A 22,696-nucleotide genomic window follows, 5' to 3' on the forward strand; every position below is an offset into this window, starting at 1 on the left:
CCACATCCCATCCCATGGGGGAGTCAACAAAGTCTAGCACATTGCTGTGAGGCAGGACCAAGGCCCTTCCCACTATATGTAGGCTGAGCAAGGTATCCCTCCAAAGAGAATGTGTTTCCAAAAAGTCAGTACAAGCGGTAGGGATAAATCCTGGTCTCACTGTCAGTGGCCCCACAGTCTGCCCCAGACATACAACTGTGAGGGACTAGTTTGGTCCTCTAATGGTTCCTTCGCTGTCAGGCTGGAGTTGGTGGCTTCCCTTAGCTCAGGTCAGCTTTCAGTGGGTGTCCCCATCATGGTCTTGATCTCTTTGCTTGTATTCTCACTCATCCCACTCTTTGATAACGGACTTTGGGAGCTCAGCCCGGTGCTCCGCTGTGGATCTCTTTAAAAGCAAGAACCCCCCTCGCTGATTCTTACGATGTTTCTCCCGTGTGCTCAGAGGATCCACTGAAGGCTTGGAGGAAAGCTGGCGCGCGTGGGGCGTCGCGGTGCTGACCAGGGAGGCGCTCGGCCGAGGCCCCGCCCCCTAGTCCTGTCAGCGCGGCGACTCCGGGAGAGCGCGCTAGTGCAGTGCGCACGCGCGTGTTCGGGCGCACTCGGAAGTCACGGCTGTGTGCGTTGCAACAGTTGCCAGGTTTCCGGATGTCCTGTTGGCCAGCGAATGCTGGTCTCGCGGCTGGTAGGGCCCTGGGTGATGTAACCGGGTTGTTTAGTTTCACCTTTGGGATACTGTGCAGAAAATGCGTTAAGTGTTGCTGGCAGCGTTAACCCGCTGTGCACAGCGTGGGGGGCGGGGCGAGTGGCTCCAGGTACCCGTCCAGGGGCCGACTGGTTTGGGAAGTGCGCCCTCACGTATGTTAGTGATGTTGGTGGGTGGCTCTGACAGAGGTTTCAGAAGAAAGATTCTCTGGGTTATTTACGAGTTCGAGGAGAAGCTTTTGGTACAAGATGCATGCACAACATTTTAGAATTTGCCAAGGTATTACATAACAGAAACCAAACTAGCTCCGCCCATTGTCTGTATATTTTAAAATACCGTACCGTGGTGAAGTTAGTGAGACTTTTCACAGATTTCTGTTGTTGTTTTGAGTGAGTGTTTATGTATCTTTTGCTGTCCTGAAATCGTCTATGCTGACCATGCTCGCCTCGAACTCACAGAGATCCACCTGCTTTTGACTCTTAATGCTAGAATTAAAGGCGTGAACCATTGTGCCGGGCTACAGACCTTAAAACTAGGTTTTAGGAGTACTTTTAATACAAAAGCTAAGTGAAGAGTTGTTAATTCCCGTTCAGCCCCTTAGACATGTGCTATGTGTTTATAATTGCAGTAAACTTGTAAAGTTGTATGTTCTTTTGTTACCTCCACCCAAACACTGAAATTAACGTATTAAAGAAAGCAAAACCAAAATTATGTCAAAGATATTTAAGGAAAATTATGAACTATACTTTGGATAAAATGTTTCTCTTTGTGTCCTCAGCAGCTATTATCAGCTTGAATTTTCTATTTCTGTTTAATTTTATTTGGACATCATTATGAAGCAGGATTTTTGCCACTTCAACTAATAAAGGAATTCTAAGGGATTGCGGAAGTTCAGCCACTGAATAAATTGCAGAAACTTGGTTTTAGATCTGTGTAGCAGGGAAGTGAGTATAGCAAGATGTATATCCGTGTAAGTTAACTCAGATTGCATTTTCCTCCTAAAAACTATGCACATACTTTATATTTAATATCTTTATGAGAGCGCTTAAAGTAGGTTTTTATTTTTGCCACTACAACTGATTTTGATATTTCAATGCTTATTCATGATTTTCCAACTTTGACTTAGCAAACAATTATTGTTTGTGATATACTAGACTATGTTTCTGAGGTACAAAGATAATCTAGTCACCATACTAAAGGTGATATTAATTAATTACCTAAAAGTGATTTTAATAAGAAACAGTAGCACTTTAAGATATGAACATTAGAGAATTTTTGTTTTGATGGTTAGATTATGAGAGATGAGCTGGACTTCGGGGTAACTGTATTTTACTTTTTTGGGATGATGAGAACAATCGTGTGTGCTGAGAAATTTGGATGCTACAGTAGCGATATGGGAGTCTCACAGCAATATGAGCAGGAGAAAGACATGACTCACTTTGAGTTTAAACCACTCTGTCTCCCACACAAAGAGTTTATGGTGTAGATATGGAATAGCCAGTGCCGTGGAAGAAAACCCAATTGGGCAGTGGCAGTTGTGCAGGGAAGAGGTGATCACTGATTTTCGTTGGTGGTAAAAGGGACAACGGGCGTAGGTGGGTAGAAAAGAATAGCAATCTAATGCCAGTAACAACAAAGCTTAGCAGTTATTGCTTTCTCTATGCCTGGTGACATCTTAGGTATTGAGTGACTATCACAAAGCTTTATGATGTTGGTGCTTTATACCTTATCTCTACATCTGGAGATACTGTATTTCAGAAGGGTTAAGTCATTTTCCTGAGGTCAGATAGCTCATAAGTGTTAGAGGTGACATTTAAACATGTTTTTCAGACTTGAGATAAAAATCAAGAGTTAAAGGTCTTGGAGGTCAATCAGACTACAGAGTCAGTGAGTTCGGGAAGCGTAACTGTCTGTAACTCCCGTCTGTTCTGGGCAAGATGAGAGGAGATTCACATTTAAGCCCTGAGTTCAAGTCTGGATATGTTCATGAGGACTTTGGCATGGGACCGTCTTGGCCTGCCTCTAACTGTCGTCTTGGGCTTTGCTCCTCTGTCCCTTTCCAAAGAGGAGTAGAAGGTGGGTTTGGTTTTGTTTCTATCTCTTTTCCAGCCACACTGGATTTTCACCAAATGCACAGGCTTGTTTCCCTATTCCCCACATTTGTTCTGCATGACTGATCCCCGTGCTTAGCAGCTCCAGCATGTCCTGTATTTTTCTAAAGCCATTTCTTGGCCCCCAAAATCCATTAAAAGTGCTCCATAAATTTTCTCTCAGGTACTAGGCAGTGTCTGCCTTTTGCTTTAGATGAAGCACGTCTCGTTGAAGAATATCTTTCCTTTACTCTATGGTAGTTTTATTATCCTGAACCTCCTTAATGGGTCAAGGAAAGTTTTGAAATTTTGCAGATTGTCGAACTGTTTGTTGTTATTATTTCTTCTCAATTGTGCATTATTTACATAGTCTATGTGTAGTCTATGATAACTTTTTTGTGTGTTTTGTTTTGTTTTACTTTTTAAAAAAAAATACTGTCTGCCTGTATAGCTCTGGGTGTCTTGGAACATGCCTGGGATCTGCCTCCTCTGCCTGGGATTAAAGGTGTACACCACCACAACTGGCTTACGGAGACTAGAAAGGAATAAGGTTCTCATCATTTCTGTCTTATCAGTTTCTGTTAATTGTGTTAAGTCTGGAATGTAATGTGGAAGAGTATTGTTGAGCATCGACTTTTAAACTTTTTCCAATAAATGAAACAGATACCCATGTGGATGTTGACAAAGAATCCACGGTGTGAGAGAGAGGTTTTCATGTGAGCGGGAGTGAGAAGGAACTATGAAAAGTATTGTGATGGATCACTCTGTCTGTACTTTTGACTAGATAACTATTTTTAAGTTGACAGGCTGGAGCAGAGATAAATTGTACTTGTTTCTTAGTTGTTGACTTGGCATGTCCTAGTTGATGAGGTTTTCATTTCACATTTGGGGTTTCCTTCCTTTTTCAATTACCATGGCTTCCTAAAAGCAAATTTTCTTTGATTTTGTAAGATATACTGTTAAATGAAACAAAGCTTGGAGAAACTGATTAACTTCACTCTTTTTGCATCTTAAGTAAGGATTAAGAAATCAAGTTATTATGAACCATATGTATTTTTAGGTCCTCAGTTTTTTCTCAGGTGACTTAATATTTACTTGAACTGGGTATACTGACTTAGCGTTTAACTTGTCCTCTCGAAACAGATAACGTTTTAGATGTGTGTTTCACAAGGACATACACATATGGGTGACTCATAGTGGAGACAGTATCTGCAGAAAGCAAAGCAGCTTTTCCTTTGCTAACAGCTTGTTGTAGTGTCTCCCTAAGCCTCCTTTCGTTTCAATAATAGGTGAGATTCCTATTGAAAGAACCTGGAAGTTGGCACAAGATACCCTAAGACGAAGATTTCAACACAAAGGAGGTTTATTTGCCATAGAGGGACAAAGGTCAGGTAATAAGAGACAAAGATAGGGGATAGAGGATTAGGGAGAAGAGAAAAGGGGCAAGTGAGAGAGGGAAGGAATATTTGATCTGAGGAGCAAAAGACTTCCTCTGAGTAGAGAGGAGATAGGCTGTAGGCAAATGGCAGTTCACACAGGGAAGAGGAGAAACCCCGCGTTAGGATGTTGTTGCTTTGTTTTGATTGGGCATGTTAATTCGGATAGCCAAATGAGGGGCTTTTGATTGCTGGATTTAAATGCTTTAATAGCTGGATGTTGGTAGTCAGCCTCAAGAGGAGGAAGTGGTCAAATAATGGAATGGACCTTGGTGGCTAGCTTTAGGATTGTAATCTAATGGTTTAGCCAGGCAGAGGAATGGGAGAGAAGGGTAAAAGGTAAAACCCGCAGGTGACATGTTTGCCATGCTTGGGCTTGCTAGACCCCTTCACCTTTCAACTCATAATCCAGGCTGTGGCAGTAGCTAACTGCCCTATCTGTTTGTAGTTTAATTGGCGTGAACTAATCACCTTAGTAACTTTGTTAAAAGTTTGGCTTCAATATGTAACTTTTTACATAGGTGTCTTCATGTAGAGAGAATTCTCTATTATTGCTCAAGTAATCCTGACAAGCTGGGAGGACTCCTTTGGAAGTTTAGATGCTACCAACCCATCTCATGTAAAGCCTTTAATTGGAGGCTGGAGAGATGGCTCAGAGGTTAAGAGCACTGACTGCTCTTCTAGAGGTCCTGAGTTGAATTCCTAACAACCACATGATGGCTCACAACCATCTGTAATGAGATCTGGAGCCCTCTTCTGACCTGCAGGCATACATGCAGGCAGAACACCATATATAAATCTTAAAAAAAGATAACTATAAAGCTTGTGATTGGCTTAGACGGGAGGCAGACTGTGAGCTCCAGCTGTTACAACCAGCAGTGGAATAGACTGCGCGTGCAGTGGTGAGTCAGACTTAATGATTGCTTCCTGGAGTTTATGTCATGTTGGAGAGGTCAATGAAATAAATAATTATAAGAAATAGTACAGGATATTGCTGGGAGCTGACCTTGGTGGTTTACCGGTTCCAGAAAGGATGCAAGGAGTAGGTGAGGGAAAGCTGAGCCAGGCCACGGATATTGGGGAAATCTCGCAGCCTTACTAATTGGCAGTCAGAGTACATCCTTATTTGTACAAAATTCAGTACTGTAATCGGGGATAACTTCATGTTGTTCCAAAACAGATCCCATCATTTCTGTCCCTGGGCACATGTTTAACTTCCTTTTACATATCTACGTTTAGTTATCATTAACAAACCATGACAGAGCACGTTACCTGTTTTCTTTATCCTCTCATCCCCCGTAGTCCTCCCGTCTGATTCTCGCCCTCCCCAGGAGATTGGGTATTGAGGAAGGGACTAGGGGACACAAGGATCTCCCTGCGAGATCTTATGGGTAGAGTTGGGGATGGATTGTGGCATGGTTATCATTTAGTTAATGTCTAATATCCATATACCATATTTATCTTTGGACAGAATTATCTTTTACAGTCATTTTCCCTCATCAATCACATAGCCCAACTTCTAGGCAGCTCTTGTAGCTTCAAGGACACTAGACAGAAAGAACATCTATAAACTAGCCCAGGTAGATTGCTATATCCAAAGCACTGTATTATTGTTGTCAGTAGGCCCAAGAAAAATCCTCAGGCCAGTGCTGATGTTATAATTATTCAATTTTTAGCACAATAAAAGGATTGCATTTCATATCCTTAGAGGATTCATTTGTATCTTTAATCCTGTCATTCTTCTGCTGTGTGGTCATATGACATCACAGTGGCTGTGTGGGAGTTAACTCTAAGAAAGGGAGGTCCTGACACCTCATTCTTTTATCATCTTTCTACACCATTTTTTGCCCACCAGGATAAGCCCCTGTGTAGGGCAGAGGTAACTTCAGCTAATCTAACTTTGTTGATGTATATGTCGTGTAATCGCCCGAGGGTATAATAGGAAGAAACTTGCACCGTGTTCTGATTGTATTGTTCCTGAGTAAGTCCAGGAGAAGATTTTCGAGACTATCTCAGAGCCTCATAAAGAGAACTCTGGCTGCTTTATGTGCGACACAACCTCCAAGGCGTAAGGAAGACCTTCATGTAGATGAGTGGGAGGAGAGGTATGCTCAGGACTTCCCTGGGGAAGCTAAGCAGCAGTACTTTTGGGAGAAGGCATTAATGATTCATAAGAAATTTCCCATCAATCCAGTTTTCCCAGGTTGTATAAATATTAAAAATCCCCCAAGCATGCAACCTGTGGAAAGCAAAACCAAAAATGGCATGGGTTTGCTGGATCTTTGTCACACGGCCGTGCTGGCTACTGTTTCTCTGTGACCATGAGAAGTAAACCGCAGAGCTGGACAAAACCACACAGGAGTTTATTAGGGAAGGGCTGGGATAAGGGGAGGGCAGTGCGGCCCACCAGCAGTCACGGAGAACACAGGCAGTCCTATGGTGCGCAGTTCTGGAGGGGGTCCGGGACTGTGGCGTCTCCCCTGAGGCAGCGGTTACTGGTGTGCTTCTCGCTGCTGTGCAGCAGTGTGCATCTATTGTGCCGTTACCGTGCTGCTGGTGCTGTCACTGTGGTGCTGTGGCAGGAGCATTGTCCGCCCGAGCAGGACGGGCCGGGAAATGCAGGAACCCCAACACTGGCTTTATCACTTTGCCGTTCCCACCAGTTATGGCTGTGCCAGGATATGAGTGTGGTCTTGATAAAAAAACAAGTTTGTGAACTATAAAGACATATTTAAATAAATTTTCTGAGGAAATCTAATGTATCTGTGCTATTTATCAAGTAAGAAGATTGATAGAAAATTGCAATGTGTCTCTCTTTTGGGATTTTTAGTAGTTAGGTTTGGTAAACAACTGTTAAGTAGACTGTAAAGTTCAGGCAGGGCACAGAGCAAGTAACTAGAAGGCGCAGTTGTGAACTTAGATCTCAGAGAAGCCATTCATTAATTAAGAAAACAAATACAAATGAGTATAGTCTAACAGGAAAAAACACTGGTGTTTCAGACCATCTAAGTCTATTTCTTCAAGCCATTAAGTTTCATTAAATAGACATACCATGCCTATGGGAAAATGAACAAGTTGCATCATACGGATTTTACAAAGGAAACAGAAACTTGTAATTAGTATCTACTCCAGAAAAGATGTTATAAGCCGGGCGGTGGTGGCGCACGCCTTTAATCCCAGCACTCGGGAGGCAGAGGCAGGCGGATCTCTGTGAGGTCTACAAGAGCTAGTACCAGGACAGGCTCCAAAACCACAGAGAAACCCTGTCTCGAAAAACCAAAAAAAAAAAAAAAAAAAAAAGAAAAGAAAAGATGTTATAAGGATAGCTCTTGTAGTCCTGCGCTCCCAGTGATAACTGCTCTTCTAGTCCGCAGATTGTTGTTTTTCTTTGCGTTTCACAGCATTGCACCTCTCCCAGGCGCAGCGCAGCCACACATAGGTGGTAGCCCTTTCTGGACTGAGGGACTGCTCACCATAGCGAGTAGAATAGAGCGCACTGGAAGTGGGCCTCAGGCCCAGTGCACAGAAGACTTCCACATGGTACATAGTAAAGGTGGAAAGAGATGGAGCCCAGGAATTTTATAGCTATCTTATGAATTTGTTGCTAAAATTGGATCAGTAAAGTTAATAATATAATGCAACAGATAAAAGCCTCCTCATTTTAGTTTATGGAAGACAAGAATTAAAAGACAATGAAATAAAATTAAAGGATAATGACCTGATAGCTAAAAACAAAAGGGGAGTCCTAATTTTCTCTGGTGTAAAAATACAGAGTGCTTCCGTCGATGTCCTGGATCAATTCTTAGGTCTGACCTCCTGGGTACTGATAACCCTGTCTCGGTGTGCTGTTTCTACTGGGTACTGGTAACCCTGTCTCGGTGTGCTGTTTCTACTCTACTGGGTACTGATAACCCTGTCTCGGTGTGCTGTGTCTACTGTACTGGGTACTGATAACCCTGTCTCGGTGCTGTCTCTACTGGGTACTGGTAACCCTGTCTCGGTGCTGTGTCTACTGGGTACTGGTGACCCTGTCTCGGTGCTGTGTCTACTGGGTACTGATAACCCTGTCTCGGTGCTGTCTCTACTCTACTGGGTACTGGTAACCCTGTCTCGGCGCTGTGTCTACTCTACTGGGTACTGGTGACCCTGTCTCGGCGCTGTGTCTACTCTACTGGGTACTGGTGACCCTGTCTCGGTGCTGTCTCTACTCTACTGGGTACTGGTGACCCTGTCTCAGTGCTGTCTCTACTCTACTGGGTACTGATGACCCTGTCTCGGTGCTGTCTCTACTCTACTGGGTACTGGTAACCCTGTCTCGGTGCTGTGTCTACTGGGTACTGGTAACCCTGTCTCGGTGCTGTCTCTACTCTACTGGGTACTGGTGACCCTGTCTCGGCGCTGTCTCTACTGGGTACTGGTGACCCTGTCTCGGCGCTGTCTCTACTGGGTACTGGTGACCCTGTCTCGGCGCTGTGTCTACTCTACTGGGTACTGGTGACCCTGTCTCGGCGCTGTGTCTACTCTACTGGGTACTGGTGACCCTGTCTCGGCGCTGTGTCTACTCTACTGGGTACTGGTGACCCTGTCTCGGCGCTGTCTCTACTGGGTACTGGTAACCCTGTCTCGGTGCTGTGTCTACTCTACTGGTACTGGTGACCCTGTCTCGGCGCTGTGTCTACTCTACTGGGTACTGGTGACCCTGTCTCGGCGCTGTGTCTACTCTACTGGGTACTGGTGACCCTGTCTCGGCGCTGTGTCTACTCTACTGGGTACTGATAACCCTGTCTCGGCGCTGTGTCTACTCTACTGGGTACTGGTGACCCTGTCTCGGCGCTGTGTCTACTGGTACTGGTGACCCTGTCTCGGCGCTGTGTCTACTGGTACTGGTGACCCTGTCTCGGCGCTGTGTCTACTCTACTGGGTACTGATAACCCTGTCTCGGCGCTGTGTCTACTCTACTGGGTACTGGTGACCCTGTCTCGGCGCTGTGTCTACTGGGTACTGGTGACCCTGTCTCGGCGCTGTGTCTACTGGGTACTGGTGACCCTGTCTCGGCGCTGTCTCTACTCTACTGGGTACTGGTGACCCTGTCTCGGCGCTGTGTCTACTGGTACTGGTGACCCTGTCTCGGCGCTGTGTCTGCTCTAGATTTAGTTTCATTTCAGTTCTGTCTCTCCTACTGTTGTGTCATCTGCTGCCTCATCACAGGACTCACTCACACTGCTCGTTTACAGAATTGGAGGCAGTGATTCTGGAAGTCTCAATGCAATTGTCTAAGAAGTGTTTTTAGCGCTTTTTCCATCCATGGTGCAGGCATTACAGCCATCTGTGGCTGTCCTGTATCTGTTAGTGAAGGAGGCTCTTAAGGAAGGTTGTGGTCTGACTCGCATATTCAGTAAGCATTAAACAAGTTTAGGTTAACCAGACTCTGCTTTGTAGATGTGCCTGCCAAACATGCTGTGAACATGAACTTGTGGTGCTCGGCGTTATGTGTGTTTACTGATGGATGAACTCTAATTTTCCCATGTTGGGTACCGTTGCAGTGTCTGGATTTGGAGTCATGTCAGTAGCAAGCAGAGGTAATAAAAACGGACGGCAGTGTTTTGACAGCATTTGAAGATTTTCTACTCACTGTTTATGTAAGTGCACACCTTTACCCTCTTGACATGTTTGATTTTAATGGGCAAAGTTATTGGATAGAATACTGTTTCTATAAGTCTGGGTAAACTGCTTAGTTGAACTGGGTTTTTAATTTACATATGAAATTTGAAATGTTCTCATCAAATAGAATTCCTGATAATAGATGGATTAGGAAGAAATAAAAATGTTAGCAGTGCACATGAGCCATAAAAATGACACATTGAGGCTTGAATACCCTCTTCTCCCCTTCAGAATCATTTACTACCCCAATAAAATAGCAAAATAATATTAATAATAAATATAAATAAAAAATTTTCCTAAGCAGTAGATACCACAGAACTCCTCTGTGCTTGAGTGTGACATTGTGTTGTTAGTCTCTTCCTCTCTGCTGTGTCTGAGCTTGGTTAACAAAGTTACCATAACCGGCAAAGTGGGTGTTTCTGTCTGTGACCCTTCAGTCTCTAATTAGGTTAAGGAATCTCAGACAGAGTCCTCTGCTGCTCCCTGAATGCTCGCAGTTTGAGGTCCAAAGCAGAATATGTGAAAGCAGCGTTTTCTGGGTCCTTAAACAGGTGAACATTTTAAATTAAAAAATATTAAACTGGGGGAGTTGGAGAGATGGCTCAGCGGTTAAGAGCACTGACTGCTCTTCCAGAGGTCCTGAGTTCAATTCCCAGCAACCACATGGTGGCTCACAACCATCTGTAATGAGATCTGGTGCCCTCTTCTGGCCTTCAGGCATACACACAGATACAACACTGTATACGTAATAAATAAATAAATAAAATATTTAAAAAAACTGTTTAAAAAAACATGTTTAAAAAATATTAAACTGGGTTTCTGCTTTTAAAATGACTCCAGTGGAGGTGAGGCTCTTTTAAAGTGTGATTGTGTATCTCTCAGTGACAGAGAAATGCGTTGTGGGCGATTCGGACTCTGTGAACCTTGCAGTGTGTGCTTAACAAACTGAGTGTTCAGCCATGAGACCATCATCCTGGAAGTAGTCCTTAGCTTGACATGCCCTTTGGCACACTTATTAATGAGGCTTATAAAACTAGACATCCAGATCTCGGCACTGATTGCAGGGATTTCTGTGTGCAGGTACTTTTGATAGAAACTTAAGTTCATTTTAAGTTAACCAATTGGCTCTTTTAGGGAAAATGGATTTTTCTCTTACTTTATTCTTTGTGAATATAAATCATTTCTTTCTTCCTTTTCACTTCTTTCCATACCACAGTTATAAACTACCTCCGTGATAAAGACTTCGATGAGGAACAGTTGATCCTAGGTTTTAGTATCCCAAAAGTCTTATATGGCTGAGGTGTTTTTTTGTGATAACAAAACAATGAATCAGCTTGACAGCCATCAAATGTGTAGTTAAAGTGATTGCTATTTGGGAAAACTCTGGGTGTAGTTCTATGCAGGAGGAAATATTGAGTATTAACTCCATTTTCTATCTCTTAGAACTTTTTAAATTATGTATGTGTATGTGTCCAAGTGGAGGTGGGGTGTCAGCCCCTGCAGCTGGCATCCCGGGCAATCGTGAGCAACATCGTAGAGAATTCCCGCTTTGCCAAATGTGTAGTTAATGCTGTCTGGAAGCCTGTGATCGTGCTGGATGTAGCCTGGATATAAATTTGCCTTTTGGTTTCTGTTTTCAGGGTTTTCATAAGTCTGTAAGAGGATTTTCCACAGAAGCAATGTCTTTGGTAAGGTGATACTTAATTTCATTTGGGATACATAGATTTTAAATTTAACTTTCTTCATACTTGACATTTACTGTAGTGTCAATACAGTGGAAAACTGATACCTTCACTTTTTTATATGATGATATTGTATTATAGTTCTATATTTACCTAGTAATTGATTGTTTTATTGCCTGCATTATCTATAAATATCTCTGCCTAAGCGCTTCATAAATACTTTATGAATCGAGGCCAGCCTGGTCTACAAAGGGAGTTCCAAGACAGGCTCCAAAGTTACAGAGAAACCCTGTCTCGAAAAACAAAAAAAAAAAAAAAAAAATTCTTCAATTTGGCTGGGCGATGGTGGTGCACGCCTTTAATCCCAGCACTCAGGACGCAGAGGCAGGCGGATCTCTGTGAGTTTGAGACCAGCCTGGTCTACAGAGCTAGTTCCAGGACAGGCTCCAAAGCCACAGAGAAACCCTGTCTCGAAAAACCAAAAAATAAATAAATAAATAAATAAATAAATAAATAAATACTTTATGAAGACATTACAGTTTTTATTAGTTTAAACCACAGGCAAATTCTTTTCTTTTGCTTTCTGTCAGTTTGTATCACATTAGATTTTTATGTGCTAAATTATGACGTACCAGATTGTATCAATGAAAATCTTTATATTTGTGATACATTTTCTTAAGCCAAATTTTCATTGTTTTATAAAAGTTTGACGTTTCAGGCAGCATTGGAAAGGTTCCCATATGCACAGCTGAGTGAACCTAGAAAGAATGCCGTGTGTTGATAAAGTTAATATAGGAAATACCTGCATTTGGTACTGACTTATGTTTCTGTGTGCGTGCATGTGCCTGCTTGAGTTTACGTGCACTGTGCACAGAGTCAGAGGTGTTCGGCTCCTGAACTGGAGTTATAGGTGTTCTGTGCACCACTCAGTATGGGTACTGGAAACCAAGCTTGGGTCCTTTCTGCAAGTAAGGGAAGCTTTTAACCACTATATGTGCACAGAAAGTGCATGTGGATACCAACGACTGATGGGTAGGTGTCTTGCTGTATTCTGTCCACAGTATATCGTGAAGCATTGATATCTTATCAAACACAGAGCTTGCGAACTCTAGTCCAGCAGCCAGCTTGCTCCCAGGGTCCTCTGAGTCTGCCTCCAAAGCAGTGTGCTTACTGGTGAGCTGCAGACTCAATCAGCACTGACCTGGGCGCTGTATCCCTCTCACATGCACGGCCAGCGCTTCTGCTGACCTTCTGCTCAGCCCTGCTGAGAAGGTGGATTTTCATTTTTTAGGCATATATTGTCTTGACTTTTATACACTGCTTTAAACTATATTTTCTTTAATAATGCTGTTCTGACAGAGACTGCTCTTTCGTTCCTGGCCACCCAGACCCAAATTAATCGCACAGAATTAATTACTACACGGTTTGGCCTGTTAGGTCAGGCAGCCTTCCTGTTAACTAACTCTTGCATCTTAAATTAACCCATGTAGTGAGGGAGCTGCGGGCTGCGTTCCTGCCACCCCGGCTCCCGGCCATCTGGCTAGCTTATGCCCCGAAATAACAACACACAAATTGTATTCATTTAAACACTGACACTGCCTGGCCCATTAGCTCTAGCTTCTTACTGGCTAATTCTTACATCTTGATTACCCATTTCTATTAATGTGTGTAGCACCCCAAGGTGTGCTTACCAGGAAGATTCTAGCCTACATCCATCCTGGGTCGGAGCTTCATCGCATCTGCCCCAGAGAGGAGAGGAAATGGCGTCTCTCTGAGGCGTCTTACCTCACTTCCTCTTCCTCCCAGCATTTTGTTCTGTTTACTCCACCCACCTAAGGGATGGCCTACCAAATGGGCCAAGGCAGTTTCTTTATTAACCTCTATCAAACCCATTTTTATTAATTTATGTATTGCAATGAGGCTGTGGCCCATCAGTAAGGTTCCAGCATCTGTCTCCTTTGGCAGCTACATAGCATCTCTCTGACTCCACTTTCTTTTCCTTCCTAGCCTTATTCCGCCCTGCCATAGGCCAAAGCAGCTTCTTTATTAACCAATGGTAATGAAATATATTGACAGCACACAGAGGGGAATCCCACATCACTGTTCGGGGATGAGGTTTGGTTTTGTTTGTAAGGTTCAGTTGTGGTGGTTATATTATTGTTTGCTTGTATAGTTGGTTCTAGGGATTAAACACAGATTTTGTGAGTGACAGTCAAAACCCTCTGAACTGTACCTTCAGTCACCAGTCCTTACATTCTTATGCCCCCATTGTATAACAAACTTTTTCTCAAGCCTTCAAAACATAGTAGAAGCCTTTCATGTCTTTGTGAAATAAGTATGATGACCAATATGCTGAATGCTTTTTGAAGATGTTATCAGATTATCTTTAGTTTATTACCATATAGTATAATATAAAGCCTGTAGCTTTCTCATGAATATGTTTTAGTATAGCTTAGGGTAAGTGATTTTCTAGACCTGTGCAGTCTAATGCCATAGAGGCTGGTCATGTATGACTATTAAAATAAAAATACAGAAATAAATAATAAAAGTAGTTCTCTGTAGCCTGGTGGAGTGGTGTGCACCTTAAATCCCAGCATTTAGGAGGGAGAGACAGGTGGATATCAGAGTGTGAGGTCAGCATGATCTACACACACTCTAGGGACATCCAGGACCACACAGAGAAACCACACAAAGTAAATAAATCGTCCTTGCTTGAGAGTGGTGGCACATGCTGTGGTCCCAGCATGCCAGAGAATGCAGCTGGAACATCACACCCTGCGTCTCAGGAGGAGACCCTGCCTCAAGCCAGAAAATAACATGTTATTTCATAGCTGCACTGGTTATACTTAAGTTCTGTCTTTGCCGTTGTGTTTGCTAGGCCTTATTGAACAGGAACATTATAGTTCTTCTAGGGGTCGTCATAGAGCAGTAGCATGCCTTAGGAGGCACTGTCAAGAAAGGGAATGTGAGATCACGTTAGCCAAACACAAGGTAGGATGCTGTAATACTACACACCTGTTGTTATAGATATTAGACATCGGCTCATCAGACTGCTTGTAGATCTCCGGTGTAGGTTATGTACAATTGCTTGTAAGTTCTGTCTGCTCTGTGGCTTAGTTCCCTGTTACCACCTATTGCTGATACACATTTGCTTACCACTGCCTTTCCTACCCTGTTAACTCTCCCATAACAGCATTTGTCTCGGCCTCCTACCCTCTGCAGTCTCCTCTTAGGGAAGTCACATTTTGCTGTCAGCCAGGGAAAAAAATTAACTCATTTGTATTTATTTTGTAAATTTATATATAATGTTCTAGATGATTTCCATTCAAGAGTACATTAACCCAGTTAGTAAGAGAATGACTATGCAGAAAAATCCATTTATTAATTTATATTGAAGAGTAACTTAGCTATATAAATAGGTAGTGACTAATTTCAATGGACTGTCAAATTAATCATTTCCGAGTATTTTGTTGTTTATTTGGTTGGTTGGGTTTTTGAGTAAGCAGTTAGGTGGATAGTGGTTCATGTCCCTGTGTGGCTTTCCCATGCATCTCAGAGTCAGGAACAAGATCATTGAGGTGGCGTATGGGTCTATCTTGAGCTTAGGCACAGAGCTTTTCTGTTTCTTTTGCTGAACATTGCTCTGTCATAATTGAGCTTTAGGTCCTCGATAGCAGAGAGCTCTGGTTGTCCCCTGGATGTCCAGAGACTTCATCACACTTTGTCATCGCCATCTGGAAGATTCTCTTAGATCTGTAAAATTGAGTTAAAAGTAAGAATTTCCTTTCTGCTACTGCCTCAGCTTCTGCATTTTAGTGGAATTTTTTTGTACTTTCTTGTTGAAGAAATATAATGAATGTTTAAACTTTTATAGACTGTGGTGTTGATTTCTGTTTATGAGCAGAATTGTTTCAAGAAAATCAATTGGTATGGTAGCCTTATTGTTCCCAGTCATACCACCCCGAAAGTCATTTCTTTCTTTCTTTCTTTTTTTTTTTTTTTTTAGGATAAATCTTTTAAAATGAATTGGTACAAACTTAGTAATTCACAGTTGTTATCATAATATTATAAAATATAAATATTGACTGGTAAATTTGCTATCTTTTCTTTCTTTAGGTCCCAGTAGCACCTTATACATACACACCTCTGAATCTACTTAAGGATGGCACAGTTGTCAATGTCTGTGGTGTTGTGAAGTTCTTTAAGCCTCCCTACTTAAGCAAAGGAACTGGTAGGTGTCAGAATGGGCATGTTTTATGAACAAGAGCTGCATTGTTGGTCTCAGGGCCACAACGCCTTCAGTGTCCTGGGTCTGAGAACAGTGTCAATGTCATGAAACTGATGTCTGGTTTTGGTCATTTTAATTTATGAAGTGAATGTGGTCTTTAGATTCCAGAGTCTTGTTCAACACAATACGAATGCATATTTTAGAAGAGTGCGAAGTGACATGAAAACATTCAGAAGTCTAACATTTGTTGGTGAAGGTTAGTATGTTACCACGTACTGAACATCACAGTACTGTAGTGACCGCACGTCAGTTACTCTCAAGTCTGCAGAGAAATGAAAACTAAACAGAAAAAGACATTACTATAGCATCTGTATAGGCTACATTGTGATGATGAAGTGTGCTGGCTGGGGGAGTGAGAGTATTTATGTAATTGAAGTTAAATTTCCGCAACTTTAGAACAATAATCAAAGAATGTCATTACAGAAGCTCAGTGTAGACAGTAGAAGAAATTACCATAAATTCACCTGGATATGAGTCTCTCAAAGCATAATTAATACAGTCAGGAAAAAAGACAGTTTGTCAGGGTAGCCAGTGTTTTGTTGCTGTATTTAACATGGTGGGTTAGGGGAAGGCTGGGGCATAAAAACAATGGCAACTAACTGAGAAAGAAGAAATTAAATTGTGTTTGAGAGAATGTAAAATTGTAAATAGAAACCCTAAATACTGTGCCATGCAGAGCCTTTGAGAACTAATAAATGTTTCAAGATTCAAACTTAGCGTTATATAAATTGCATTTCTGCAGACCAGTGATGAACAGTTTCAGGGGTAACGGAGCACCACGATTTAGAAGAGCATCCGTACTGTATTGATGAACACTTTCAGAGGTAGCGGAGCACTACGATTTAGAAGAGCATCCATGTTGTAGTGATGAACAGTTTCAGAGGGTAACAGAGCACTACGATTTAGAAGAGCATCCATACTGCAGTGATGAACAGTTTCAGAGGGTAACAGAGCACTACGATTTAGAAGAGCATCCGTACTGCAGTGATGAACAGTTTCAGAGGTAGCGGAGCACCACGATTTAGAAGAGCATCCATACTGCAGTGATGAACAGTTTCAGAGGGTAACAGAGCACTACGATTTAGAAGAGCATCCGTACTGCAGTGATGAACAGTTTCAGAGGTAGCGGAGCACCACGATTTAGAAGAGCATCCATGTTGTAGTGATGAACAGTTTCAGAGGTAGCGGAGCACCACGATTTAGAAGAGCATCCATACTGCAGTGATGAACAGTTTCAGAGGTAGCAGAGCACCACGATTTAGAAGAGCATCCATACTGCAGTGATGAACAGTTTCAGAGGTAGCAGAGCACCACGATTTAGAAGAGCATCCATACTGTATTGATGAACAGTTTCAGAGGTAGCGGAGCACCACGATTTAGAAGAGCATCCGTACTGTATTGATGAACAGTTTCAGAGGTAGCGGAGTACTACGATTTAGAAGAGCATCCGTACTGCAGTGTGCATTGGAATGACCTCATTCAGGGAAGTCAAGGCTCGTGTTCTGAACGCTCAGAATATTGCTGGAATTGATTAGAGATGATACAAACAAATGAAATAATGTCCTATGCTCATGGATAGCAAGACTCAATAGTCTTTACATTTACAGTCTTCAAAGCAATGTGAAGATATATCACAATCGCTCTGAAAAATTTCAGGGGATTTTTTTTAATAGGAAAAGAAAAAAAATCAGTCCTCAAATACATAGGAATAAGCTTGCGTGGGCTGAAGGAGAAGGGATCACGTATTCTTATTTTATTAGTATACAAGAATGATGATTTTCTCTGTGGATGATGATGAAATAGATCACACCAGAGGCTGCACCTGTCAATTTTAAACAACATGGCTGCCCAAATGTGAGGTGAACTGGAGATACAACAAAGTAGACAGGAAAAACCCGTGAGGCCCTAACCCCACTATATTTAGAACCACGGCAACTGAGGAGATGTGAGCGCAAGAAAATAGCCTTCCCCAGGGAAAGTCATACAGATTGCTTTCTAAAAGCCACTATACCAGAGGTGGTTTTGTTTGGTGGTTTGTTTTTTGTTTGTTTTAATTTTATGTCTGGGTTCTGGGGATCAAACATGAGTCCTCAGTGTTACTAAGCAACCCCCTCCATAACCAAGATATCTTCCTTGCTCCCTTGCTCTCCTTTTGGATTCTTCATGATGTCATTTTGTCTTCAAGGTGACTCTGTATGGGTGTGTGGTATGATGTAGACAGGAAAGCAGCACTCATGGTCTTTGTACCTACGCACATGTGTGTGTGCGCATGTGCATGTGGGTAACCAAGGCTTCTCTTAGCCTCAGTGAAGATTCTATGTAAAAGTGGCAGGTTAGCCGGGTGATGGTGGCGCACGCCTTTAATCCCAGCATTCGGGAGGCAGAGGCAGGTGGATCTCTGTGAGTTCGAGACCAGCCTGGTCTACAAGAGCTAGTTCCAGGACAGACTCCAAAGCTACAGAGAAACCCTGTCTCGAAAAACCAAAAAAAAAAGTGGCAGTTTATCAAAGTACACCATTGTTTCTGGCAAAGCAGCCACATGTCTGACTACAAAATCCTTGTTTTCACCATTAGCAAGAAATGGGCTAAAATTGAAAAGATGTGGCTTCAATTGCAGTTCCAGCATGGGCAGTTCCAGCACCAGCTTTGGACGTACGTCAAAACCCAGCTGGAGAGTTAGGTGCAGGGTGGGCTCTGAGAAACTGCAACTGCTTCAGAAAGTACTTTGGGGATTGTGGTAGTTTGAATGTATTTGACCCCGTAATCCCAAAGGGAGCGGCACTATTAGGAGGTGTGGCCTTGTTGGAGGAAGTGCGTCACTGTCGGGGTGGGCTTTGAGGTTCATATACTCAGGATGTGGCCCAGTGAGTCAGTAGACTTCCTGTTGTCTCTGAGTCAGGATTCAGGACTCTTCAGCTTCAGCACCACTTCTGCCTGCATGCCTCCATGCCCCAAATTAACTGAACTCTGAAACTGTAAGCAAGCCCTCTGAATTAAATGTTTTCTTTACAAAGTTGCCATGGTCATGGTGTCTGTTCCCAGGAATAAAAACCTAACTAAGATCGGGATGGTGATGGTACATGGGAAGAGCGATTGCCAGGTGTGTTCAGTGTTTGTTGGTACTTCCTTCTGAATACATAGTCTTCATGCACTCACTAGTGGAAGAGGAGAAAGGTAAACAACACCTTGATCTACAGCCACGCTGTTTGCATGATGTGCTGGAGCAAAAGCTGTGGGAGTAACCAGCTACTGCCCATTAGATGTAAGGCCTACTCCATGAGATGGAGCCCATGCCTGACAGTGCTCAGCGAGCCAAGAACTCGAGACTAGATAGGCCGTGGACCTAGGAGAAAACTGCTACCGGTCTGCTAATAGAATGTAGCAATAACATGACTCCTGGTAGCATTCTGTTGTACTCCTAGATCACTGTCTTGCTCAGCCATCATCCGAGAAGCTTCTTTCTGTAGCACATGAGACCAAAAGCCGAGACCCACAACCATATAATATACAGATTAGAGACCTTGGAATAATTGGCCCTAAATGGGATGTCTCCATCACATTCCTCCCCTCTGGGCTCAGAGAACCCTGTGGAAAAGGAGACAGCGAATGTAAGGAGTCAGGTCTTCCAGGCACAGCAGGACTGGTGCACACACGAGTTCATAGACTGTAGCAGCATGCACAGGGCTAGGCCAGCTGCGGTCCCGGTGCTGAAATGAACACAAGCCCCTGGCCCTGACACAAGCCAATGAGTTTTCTCCAGCAGAGCACCAGTCTCCATGCCCAGCAGAAGATGACAAATAAAATGCTTTTCTCTGTTTTGTTGTTGTTGCTTGTTTTGTTTTATTTTCTTACAGGTTTATATATTGTGCTTTCTGATTTTGTATTTTATGGTATTTCTGTGTGTGAGTGTACATGTTTCTATGCATGTATACATTTCTTCTGCTTTCTCTTTGGCTCCTTCTTATGTTTGTTTTGCTCTATTCTGCTTTTGGTTTTGTTGCCTGTTTGTTTTCTAATGAGATAGGGAAAGAAAGGGGATGGATTTGGATGTGGAGGATCTGAGAGGAGTTGGAGAAAGGAAAACTGATCAGAATATATTATACAAAATACTTTCAATTTAAGAATTAAAGAATTAATGTTTATAAAAGTAAAGTACAAAAAGAGAAGTGATAAATGATGCTTGTTTTTTAAATTTTTAATTTTTTTCTATTTTTTCCTCTTTCTATTGCTTTACAAATAATACCATTCAAAATTTTCACCTCCTCCCCTCCTCCCATTTCCCTCCTGCTCCCCCACTCACCCTTCTCCCTCCCACTCCAGTCCTAAGAGAAGTCAGGGTGCCCTGCCCTGTGGGAAGTCCAAGGCCCTCCCCCTCCATCCAGGCCTAGGAAGGTGAGCATCCAGTCAGACTAGGATCCCAAAAAGCCAGTACATGCATTAGAATCAAATCCCAGTACCATTATCCTTAGCTTCTCAGTCAGCCCCCATTGTCAGCCACATTCAGTGAGTCCGGTTTGATCACATGCTCATTCAGTCCCAGTCCAGCTTGCCTTGGTGAGCTCCCATTAGCTCAGGCACACTGTCTCAGTGGGTGGACCAACCCCTCGTGGTCCTGACTTCCTTGCTCATATTCTCCCTCATTCTGCTCTTCAGCTGGACCTGGGAGCTCAGTCCAGTGCTCCGATGTGAGTCTCTGTCTCTATCTCCATCCATCGCCAGACGAAGGTTCTATGGTGATATTCAAGATATTCATCAGTGTGACTATAGGACAAGGCCAGTTCAGGGTCCCTTTCCTCTACTGCCCAAGGACCTAGCTGGGATCCCCTCTAGAGCCAAGTCTCTTGCCAACTCTAAAATGGCCCCCTGAATTAAGATATCTTCTTCCCTGCTCCCATATCTGCCCTTCTTCCCCCAAGCTCTCCCCAATCCTCCCCTTCTCCCTTCTCTCTCCCCGTCTCCCCTTCCCCCACCCCCATGCTCCCAACTTTTGCCCAGCGATCTTGTCTGCTTCCAATTTCCAGGAGGATCTATATATGATTTTCTTTGGGTTCACCTTCTTATTTAGCTTCTCTAGGATCACAAATTATAGGCTCAATGTCCTTTATTTATGGCTAGAATCCACTTATGAGTGAATACATACCATATTCATCTTTTTGGGTCTGCGTTATCTCACTCAGGATAGTGTTTTCGATTTCCATCCATTTGCATGCAAAATTCAAAATGTCATTGTTTTTTACCGCTGAGTAGTACTCTAATGTGTAGATGTGCCACACTAGAAAGAATTATCCATTCTTCCATTGAGGGGCATCTAGGTTGTTTCCAGGTTCTGGCTATTACAAATAATGCTGCTATGAACGTAGTTGAACAAATGCTTTTGTAGTATGATAGGGCATCTCTTGGGTATATTCCCAAGAGTGGTATTGCTGGATCCTGAGGTAGGTTGACTCCCAATTTTCTGAAAAACTGCCACACTGATTTCCAAAGTGGTTTGCACGAGTTTGTATTCCCACCAGCAATGGATGAGTGTTCCCCTTACTCCACATCCTCTCCAGCATAGGTTATCATTGGTGTTTTTGATTTTAGCCATTCTGACAGGTGTAAGATGGTTGTTTTGATTTGCATTTCCCTGATAGCTAAGGAAATTGAACATGACCTTAAGTATCTTTTGGCCATTTGAAATACTTCTGTTGAGAATTCTCTGTTCAGTTCAGTACCCCATTTTTTAATTAGGTTATTTAGAATTTTAATGTCTAGTTTCTTGAGTTCTTTATATATTTTTAAAAAAGAAAATAAACTATCTTTTTTCATTATACATATCAATCCAAGTTCCCACTCCCTCCCCTCCTCCAATTCCGTCCACCTACCCTTCTCCCCGCCTCCATCCACTCTCCAGAGAGAGTAAGGCACATTGCTTTGGGGAAGGTCTGAGGCCCTCCCTACTATATCTAGACTGAGCAAGGTATCCATCTAAAAGGAATAGATTCCCAAAAGCCAGTACATGCAGTAGGGATAAATCCTGGTGCCACTGCCAGTGGCCCCTCAGTCTGCCCCAGCCATGCCACATTCAGAGGGACTAGTTTGGTCCTATGCGTGCTCCTTACCAGTTCAGCTGCTGTTAGCGTTCTTATGTTTATTTTGCCACTGAAAATTCATGTTGTCAGATATATATATAGGAAATAACCCCCCTATTGGTTGGTGTTTGTCATCTTGCCACAAAGCTAGATGTATCTTGAAAGAGAACAATCTTAATTGCAAAAATGCCTCCATCAGTTTGGCTGTTGCCAAATCTGTGGGGGTATTTTCTTGTTTGAAGATTGATATGGGGAACTCAGCCCAATGTGGGTAGTGCCAGGTGGCCCTGGGCTGTCTAAGAAAGGATACTGAAAAAGTCATGGGAGCAAGCATAAACAACATTTACCCATGGCCTAGGCTTCAGTTCCCACTTTGGTTCCTGCCTGACTTCCTTCAGGGATGAAGTGTAAACTGAAATACAGTCTTTCCTCCCAAGGTGCTTTTGGCCATGGTATTTTCATCACAGTAATAGAAGCACCAACTAAGACGTTTCCTACCCTGATTTCTTTAACTTTTCATTGTTCTTCAGTAGGAGGGCAAATGTTCTAATCTATTTTCTCATTGCCAAATAAACTCCAGAATCTACTACAATTAACAAGCACTGGACAAAACAAAAAAGGCAAGGAGAATCAAATGGCTATGAGTTTCACTGATTGTGTTGATACTGTTCCCCACAAATCAGTTATTTCTTTTTTTTTTTTTTTTGCTTTTAGGTAAAAATTTAATGTTCTTTTTCCATTATTCTTTTTTTTTTATTGAAAAAA

The 22,696-nt window shown here is 42.7% G+C and overlaps 1 protein-coding gene across 4 annotated transcripts in view; it reads left to right on the forward strand.

Annotated features, from left to right (window-relative positions):
* Nucleotides 1-580: 580 nt before the first annotated feature.
* LOC130875741 (protection of telomeres protein 1-like) overlaps nt 581-22,696 on the forward strand; it is a 59,170-nt gene continuing 37,054 nt past the window's right edge. For 2 of the 4 annotated variants that reach the window (XM_057771875.1, XM_057771878.1), the window contains exons 1-4: nt 581-682; nt 9,773-9,868; nt 11,531-11,578; nt 15,689-15,803. In XM_057771875.1, the coding sequence (XP_057627858.1) occupies nt 11,570-11,578; nt 15,689-15,803 (124 nt within the window). In that variant the 5' untranslated portion in view covers nt 581-682; nt 9,773-9,868; nt 11,531-11,569. Of the gene's footprint in view, nt 683-2,551; nt 2,780-9,772; nt 9,869-11,530; nt 11,579-15,688; nt 15,804-22,696 lie in introns of those variants that run through there. The other 2 variants (XM_057771876.1, XM_057771879.1) reach the window with 2 other exon arrangements.

This window comes from Chionomys nivalis, chromosome 6 (assembly GCF_950005125.1).
Source record: "Chionomys nivalis chromosome 6, mChiNiv1.1, whole genome shotgun sequence".
NCBI lineage: Eukaryota > Metazoa > Chordata > Mammalia > Rodentia > Cricetidae > Chionomys > Chionomys nivalis.